The sequence below is a fragment of the Xenopus laevis genome, chromosome 7L (assembly GCF_017654675.1).
Source record: "Xenopus laevis strain J_2021 chromosome 7L, Xenopus_laevis_v10.1, whole genome shotgun sequence".
Classification (NCBI taxonomy): Eukaryota; Metazoa; Chordata; class Amphibia; order Anura; family Pipidae; genus Xenopus; species Xenopus laevis.
This window is the reverse complement of record NC_054383.1, coordinates 96,613,006-96,621,618: the sequence shown is the minus strand read 5'-3', so window position 1 is coordinate 96,621,618 and position 8,613 is coordinate 96,613,006. Positions and strand designations below refer to the sequence as shown.

The following is an 8,613-nucleotide window of genomic DNA, read 5'->3' as shown; positions in this document are numbered from 1 at the left end:
CATTGTTCCTGAGATTCACTTTCGAGAATGAAGAATACACAATATTTAAGGTATACGTCAATATATTATTAAACCCTTTTCTAATAATTGCATTTCATTCTTTACACTTGAAGATATATATTTTTACAATTCAATGCTCTATTACAGTCAAAATGCAACAGGCAACTCCAGGTAGCAGTGCAATAAATGACATTTACGTGTATTTTCTGTTTTATATTTTATTTCTCACACAAAGAAAAGCAGATTGTATGGCAGATATAAATAATTGTAGACCTTCCCTTGCCAATATTAAAAAGAATAACAAGAAGTGCACAAGCATTCACTTGAGTTTATCAACCTTTTACCAGTACCTTTTCATAAATCACTGAAGAAAAAAAAAAAAAAAAAGGGGTAGATGGTAGATGGTTTGTATAAAAATGATAGTAAATAATGTCCCATTACACAAACAATAAAAAAGGAAAAATTACACAAAAAAAAAAAACTGGAAAAATCTGCTTTCTAGAAATATACAAATCACTGTGGACCTTTGGAGTTAGTGATAATTGACCACTCGAGAAAAGATTCCTTCTGGCTCCTTTCCATCGCCAAGAGCTGCTAGGATGCCTTCATCTCTCCTCCTCTTCGCTAGTGCTGCTAATGATTTGAACGTTTTGGGTTCATAGATCGACATATCAGAGATCACCTTCCTGTTCAGTGCTACCTGACACTGGAAATACATGAAAAGCTTATTAACACTTTTTTTCTGCAAAAAAAGGGCAGCAGAGTCAGTCTTGTACTGTGTTTTATATTTCCAAAGTAACAGACTTACTTTTACGAGATTACTCATTAACATAGGATATTTCATGCCATGCTCTCGTGTTGCTCCTGCAATTCTGCTCACCCAGAGCTGTGAAACAAAATCAAGCTTGAGGTTTATCATAAAGTATTCAAAGTATTACACTGTAAGCCTACGGAGAGGGGGGTTACAAAAATTACAGAGACAAACTGATTGTTTATTTGAAATAACTCCAAATACAAAACTGAGGGGATTGTGGGTGCACACCCGAGGCCAATTTCAAAACGTTTAGAGCCCGTCTAAATGATCAGGTGTGCACCCACAACCCGCCATTTTTGTGTACATAACTCCAAGTGAATGAATTCATGTCAAAAAGGGGATACATTTTCCATTTAGTGCATCCCTACTTTAAGCATCTAAAATGCATTTCCTCAACTACCATGTGATTAATCAGAGCATTGCTTGCGTTATATGGACTATTTTATCAACTGTATTATTTTCACCGTTGAACCAGTCCTTTGTTTTTATCCTGTAAAAAACCTTATTTTATTTACAGTGTACTGTATCTCGAACAACGTCAGTTATGGGACGAAAATGTTGATAAATGTATAAAAATAACTTTAGAAATATTTTACAAAGAGACTGTTGAATGCAGCAGCAGCTACAATATATGCCCAAAATTATCCAGACATTTGTTTGGCCAAAAGTAATTAAACGCCCCTTTTTAAATTCCATGTTCTCAGTTAGAACACTCCGTTCTGAATTCCAAACTCCCCCAAGAAGCACAAAACAGGCTCAAAGGGGTTGTTCATCTTCCAACACTTTTTTTTTGTTTTTTAGTTGAGTTGGTTTTGGATAGTTTAGAAATAAAGTCTTTTTCCAATTACTTTCTATTTTCTATGTGTGACCGTTTCTCTAATATTGAAGTGTAAAGTTTCATTTTTCACCTTTGGGTCGCTGACCCTGTTCTAAATGGATACATTAAGTTGATGGATTTCTTATCTTTGTTCCTGCTGAGCACAATCCCTGAATTTCATTACAGGCAGTTGTTAGAATACAATAGTTGTTAATTATCCTGAGATGCTGCGGAAAAATAAATGTTTCAAAATTCTAACAGTTTAGAGCAGGGGTTTCCAAACTGCAGCCTGAGGGCCACATGTGGCCCAGCTTGAAACACTTGGTTCCCGAGGAAACGTCATGTCGCAAAGGATATAGGAGGAGGGGGACTCTGCCCATTGCCCAGTTAGTAGTAATAATATAATAATAATTCTATTTAATATCCAAGTGTCCCATATTCCAGTGTATAGCTCCATCTGGTTATCAACTGTATTTCATGTGTGGCCCCAGATAATTTTTCTTTTTCCAATGTGGCCAGGCGAGCCAAAAGTTTGGACATCCCTGGTTTAGAGTCTGCACCTGAATCACTGAGCTGCCAGACTCAAACACCAAAGACAGGAACATTAAACTCTAGATTTTGAAGTAATTGAAAAAAGTCTTTATTCCTGGGGAACAATCTGAAAAAAAAACTGAACTATAAAAAGTGTTTGGAAGGTGAACAACCCCTTTAGGGAGGAAAAATAGTCTGCCACAGCTTTTATGGTGGAACCAGGAATTCTGAACACTACTGTTTATTAGATATATATGCTATATAGATTATACTTTGTAAATAATGCCTTATGAATGTATGGATATTTGTAATAAAGAAAATCAAAGCAACATACAAGCCCCAAAACCTAATACAATAACCTTAGTGATACATTAAGCAGCACAAAATTGTCTTTTGCTGTAATAATAATTGTTTTGGTATTAGTAACTGGGCACTACCGAGTAGACTATGAATTCTACATTACCGCTCTCATAATGCGCTTCTTAGCCTTTCTGGCTTTTGTAGAGTAAACAAATGCTCTGCGGACAGCTCGCACAGCCAAGCTGAAACAACGGTTCTTCCTTCCACGAAAATGCTGAAAGAGAAAATAAAAGATAATGAAAAAGGTATATAAAATTGCATCAAGAGCCAGGTAACCTGCCTTTATGTATTTGGAGTGTGGGAATACCTGAAGGAAAACTACACTAGCATGGGGAGAAAACCAGACTCTTTGAGGATAGCAGCCTGGCTGGAAATACAACTCGGACCCCAGTTCTGCAGGACACCACTGTATTGACAAGGTAGAGTGGAATCTGCCACAGTTTTGATACATGCAGAATCACTGCACGGAAAGCCATGAATGGTGGAGATTTTATATAAAAATGCACGTTTGACAGATTAAAAATATTTCAGTTTCTGCATCTTTACATTTTAGTGTGTAATACATACAACTCATTTCTGCAGTGATCAGCTCTTACATAATGAAGCATTTGATGTGGAGTGTCTCAGAGTGAGACGCAGTTCAGGTCTGGACTGGGATTCAAAATAGGCCCTGGCACTTCAAGTACACAGAGGCCAAAACAGCCTCCGACCAGCGCAAAAAATATACACTGTCTTTGGCATTTTACACCACACCACAGATTGCTAGTCTGGGTTTGACACAGATTAAAACTGGATCGGTCTGGTCAGGAAAATCAATGTGGAGCCATTTACCAGACATCTCAATGCAGGGGGATGAGGTTTTTGTTCTTATGACCTGGAACAGATAGGAATGACAGATATTGGCATAGGTCTGTGTGCAATGCAAAATCTAAGCAACTGGCACAAGAATACACTGCAGTACAAAGATCAAACTAGGCAGAATATCCGCAGTCCTAAAAAAGTAAGATCTAAATCATTTGCAAAATGAGTTTTTGTACAAGAGAACAGACCCAGAAAAAGTGATAAATTCATAGTTGGCACAAGGGTAGAGCAGGGTTTCCATGTATCACAAGTGGGGGAATAATCCACTGTAAGAGGTGATTTTATTTATGTTGCTATACTCAGCTGCACAGATAAATAAAATGTTAATGTGAAGTACAACAGCTTAGTGATACTGACACTAAAAAATTTATTTTCAAAATATTAATCTACATTAAAAGTTACCTATAGATTATCTTGATCATTTTTTGCAGATACGGTAGTTCTGCTTTTGTAAGTAATGGTTACTTGAAGTTCCTAAACCTGACTGTTTGGCCAACCTGACTGTCCCTTCTCAACTTGTCAGTTAGATTTTCTAATGCTTTTCTACTGCTGCACAAATAAGGCAGCCCCCTCATAGGAAAAAAAGGGGGTAAGAAAGGTAATGTAAAAGAATCAGGCAGATAGTTTTATGGCAAATTTATAAATAGCATTCAAAGATAATGTTATGATAGATATTAAAAAAGTTTATTTTCTGGTGTCAGTATCTCTTTTTAAAGTACAACAGTCTTGAGATCAATGACTTAATACACGGAATGATTTATATGCACCAGAAACACTTTATCAAAATACTAATGTTGAGTGTTACCGTTTATAGCTGGTGTCAGACTGCCATCTAATGATACAAGAATAGAATGGCAATAGTGCAATGCATTATGAATATGCTATTATATCTAGAGTCTAGAAGATGTTTCAGACTAATTTCAGTCACTTTGCAGAACTGGGTCCTGAAGTTAAACAATTAAAGCTTGATGCTGTCTGGTATTTTTCACGTAATGAATAAGGTGGGGAACAGAATTAAGGAACTAATTTTAAAGGGATATATGAATTAGATGACAGTCTGTTACACCTAGGCCTTAACTAGAAACATGACATGCATATGATTTTCAGTTTCTAATTAAGGTGATATATTTAAGGATTGGAGGTTGGACTTGTGATTTGTTAGAATATATCAATATTAAATAAAGCTGTACAAGTGGGCCAATGATTCCATACACAATCTAAACTGGGCTCCCCCATTGGCCTAGTTCTTGTCTTGGGGGATCAAATCTGAGGAGAACACACAAGAGGTGCACCCTTGCACTGTATACAGAAATCAGACTTGCTATGTTATTAAAGTTCTACAACATTGGAGATTATCATGGAGGCACCCCTTTTTGTCTTTGTTGCATGGGTGCTTGTTGGGGGATTAAATATACATTAGCAACTTGTACATTGTGAGTTACCACAAGTCTATTACATTACTTGTGGTGGTGCTGCACTTTCTAATTGATTTTATCAAGCAGTATTAATAAAGGTTATATTTTAATCTAGCTATGTCAGGATTAAAGCACTCAATAGATTCAGACATCTGAATTGGGGTGCTGGGTGTAAAAAGGTAGAGCACACGGGTATGCTGTATGTGCTACTTTATAACTACATTTGTTGTCACAAGTTAAAAAATGTGCATTGGGGTTGATTGGTGGTAGGTGAGATTCCTTGTTACACATTGTGTGCCATCCCAGTGCCTTGAGATCCCCCATTATATTCTAGACTTTGATGTATTTGGATTCTAGTGAACTAAAGAAATGGGGGGGTCCCTTACTAAACAATGTACATTACTGTTAGGCAGTGGTCACGCTGGACTACCAGTGTGCGCGGAGGGGAATCTTTGATACCCGGGTACTTTGGCCTTTATATTACAACTCGTGTGTCACTGAGCTTTTTGTAATGTATGTTTTAAATGTGGTAAAAATAAAGTGAGTTTTTGATAACAGACCACATGTGTGAGCCATCAATATGGCGATTCCTCCATTCTAATACGGTTCTTTGTTTGTAGTTACTGCATAAATACCTGGAGGAGCTCCCACTGTTATCAGGTTGTTGAGTTGTATAATTACTGCACTCTTTGGTTATAATAGGTATACATATTTTTACAAGGCACAGAGCAGGCAGCTGGCAACCATATTCTGCCCCGAGTGACCTTGGTTAACCTTCCTTCCCTGAATACCTTTGCTCATTCTCTGGGGTAACCCTATGGCAGGGCACATATAACAGGGCTGTCCTTACTATGCCATGACCTGGCACCAGAGAATTCAATTCTATAGATTTATTATAACCAGGGAAGTCCAAACTGAACCACCCAAACTACACCTTCCTGCACCCATTGTCTCTGGCTGTCAGGGGCTGCTGGGAGTTGCAGTTTAAGAGCAAGAGGCTGCTAGAGGGTGTAAACTACAGACACCGACTTGCCTTTACACAGTAGTATAGCTACATAAAACATTACACAAAACTGAATTCACCAAACGTGCCTCGTATTGGCAGCCAGTCAGATGGATGAAAGATCTTTGCCCTTAATCTCCCGAGCTGATGCAAAGATAAAACAACCAACGAGTCGGCCACTGAGTTAAATGTTGCCAGGGTCAAGCCATTTCTATAAATGATGAACTGCAACTCCCTGTATTACTTGTCAGACGGTTGCAGCATGTATAAAAGACATAAGTACAAAGCACACAGCCCCGGACAGCAGACCCGGTGGTACAGCAAGAAGTTACATACCCGGGCATGTTTGAGCACCTCCTGAACCCTCCAGTAGCGATCGGGCCCTCGGCTCCTAACCCAGCGGGACAGGCTCAGAAACACCATGATGTGCCCTTTCCACACTTGCCCTTACTTGATATGGGCGCTGCTTTCCTACGCGCATCTGCTTCCGTGTCTTACGCACGCTTCTTTCCTGCTCACTGCGCTAGTGTTGGAATCCAGCAAGGTAGCGACTAGTTCCTATCCTAGGAAAGGACCTGACGTCACGGTCATGTGATCCTACCATGTGACCGCTCCACTGCGGTTTACCTAATCGTGAGCGGCAAATTCAATTCATTCAGTGGTAATGGGTTCTAGTGGGTGGCTGCCGACTCTTGAGAGGACCTGCAACTTAATCCCCCCTGCAGCTTTCACTGTGAGCAGAAAAACCTCTGTACCTATGTGTCTCTCAAAAGCTCACTGACATCTGCTAACACTGGGGGGGGGGGGGGGTACGGCAGGGTCCTGAGTCAGTAATCCCGATGGTCCCAGGACCCCCACCCCGACCCTGACAACATATGTAAGGGTACAACCTGCCGCTAGACATCTTCTTCCACGCGATCTTCTTCCTCCTTTGACCGGCGCATGCGCAGTAGATCCGTACCGGCGAACCGATCCTACTGCGCATGCGCCAAAACGCCGGTCAGAGGAGGAAGAAGATCGCGTGGAAGAAGATGTCGCCTGTGAACTCCCTGGACTGGACCTGCGCAGAAGGGTAAGTAACAAGTTAGGGGCATTTGCCCAGCGGGAGGGGTAGGCCAGGGGGGAGGAGGGAGGGGGGCAATACACGGGAGGGGGGAGGGGGGTTAGCGCCGACGAGGTTTCCTTCCCCTTTAAGTAGAAAGACAAGTAGCACAAATCAGAAGAATATATGTCTGCCCTTAGGATTCCTGGCATTATGGGTGCAGGGGCACTGATCAGAACACAGCTGTTTATGGGAAGCAGGCACACTAGGTACATGCAGGGGGAAAGGGAAACCAATAGGAATATGGAGATGACCCCTGTATTAATATAACCAAGGATTCATAGAGCATGATGGGATCTGTAGTGCTGTTACAAGCCCACCCTGATCATGACATTATAAGCAATACAAATGCTACCCACCTCTTATGGTCAACCCTTATAGTGCATCATGGGAGATGATGAAGGGCCCTTTCCACATGCCAGTGATAAAAGACTACATCCTGATTGCCCAACATTTTTGTTAGCTAAATAGCACACGCAACAGCAGTCAGGCTCCCTCACTTCCAATTAGAGCCTTATAGTGAGTGCATTATGGGATCTGTATTTTATGCATTGGCATACTATTTTTAATCATAGTGTAGAAGGATAAAGAGCTGACTGCCATTTAGGGCATCTGGGGCTCTAGAAGTGTCAGGGTCCAGTGCCCCCATTATGCTCCTGCTCACAATCTCTTGTTATTTCTCCCCAAAAAGTGAAATATTCCAAGCGATTTGCAAGAGACCGATTTAAGAGAGAAAGCGATTGAGAGAGAGACAGCAAAAGAAAAAGAGAGAGGCAAAGAGTAGAGAAGACAAAGAAGAAAGAAGACCTTGAGTGACCCCCTGCCAGAGATTAATAACATCTTCTCATTTGGGATCCTCTGGACAAAGGTACTGGTCCTGCATTTCCCCCTCTATAATATGCGCTTGCAACAGTAAGGTTAGCTTATCCCTTGGCTGTAGGAGTTGCCATGCTGCTCATTATAGATGTAGCTATAGCTGTTCTTCTTTAGTCTCACCTTTGTGAGTTGGGGGATTTATCTTTAGTCTGTCCCTGCAGTCCCCCTTGGTTGGTCCCAACCCACTATTGTCCCTGAAATTCAATGTACAGTCCCCACCCCAGCAATGTACTTTATCCCACTGGTATAAACTGGACTGTATGCTTTTCTATTCCAGGGCACCCCTAACATGGGACTCCCTTGGAAAATTTCCAGGGTGGGGCAAATTATGTATTATGTAATTTAAGGCAGGTGGGCAGCCAATCGGAGCATTTGAATAGTTCCAGTTAAACAGGTTCAGTAGAAGCACAAAAAAAAGGGGCATAATATCATGGCAGATAAATCATATTAGTAAATGTGCTTGTTCCTATGTGCTGTCCCTATAGATATGGCACCTCTCCACATTAACTCTAACCTTCCCAAATCTCTATTTTATATTGCAGGGGTGTCGGAGATGGGCTTGTGTTCAAGCAAGGACCGCCTTTACATAAAAGGCTATCAACAGGTAAGGCTGCTCTCTAAAGTGGCTGCTGACAAAGGTACCCAAGGGGTTAAAGGGACTACTAACCCAATAGATAGCTATATAGAAATTTAACAGGGTTTAGCTTAGTGTTTGCCCTGAGCGTTACATTTCCCATATTTAGTGTTAGAATTTATTAGTGAGAGTTGCCATGTTATTTGCTCTTTCTATAGAGATCAATGTAACAGCTCCCCTAGTGGAAATAAATACATATT

At 40.6% G+C, this 8,613-nt stretch overlaps 1 protein-coding gene across 1 annotated transcript; it reads right to left on the bottom strand.

Annotated features, from left to right (window-relative positions):
• Positions 1-202: 202 nt before the first annotated feature.
• mrpl20.L (mitochondrial ribosomal protein L20 L homeolog) lies at positions 203-6,242 on the bottom strand. Its single transcript, NM_001095064.1, is given in 4 exon segments — positions 203-706; positions 809-886; positions 2,626-2,736; positions 6,138-6,242. Coding segments are annotated over 4 exon segments (450 nt in total). The 5' UTR covers positions 6,225-6,242; the 3' UTR covers positions 203-532.
• Positions 6,243-8,613: the final 2,371 nt, after the last annotated feature.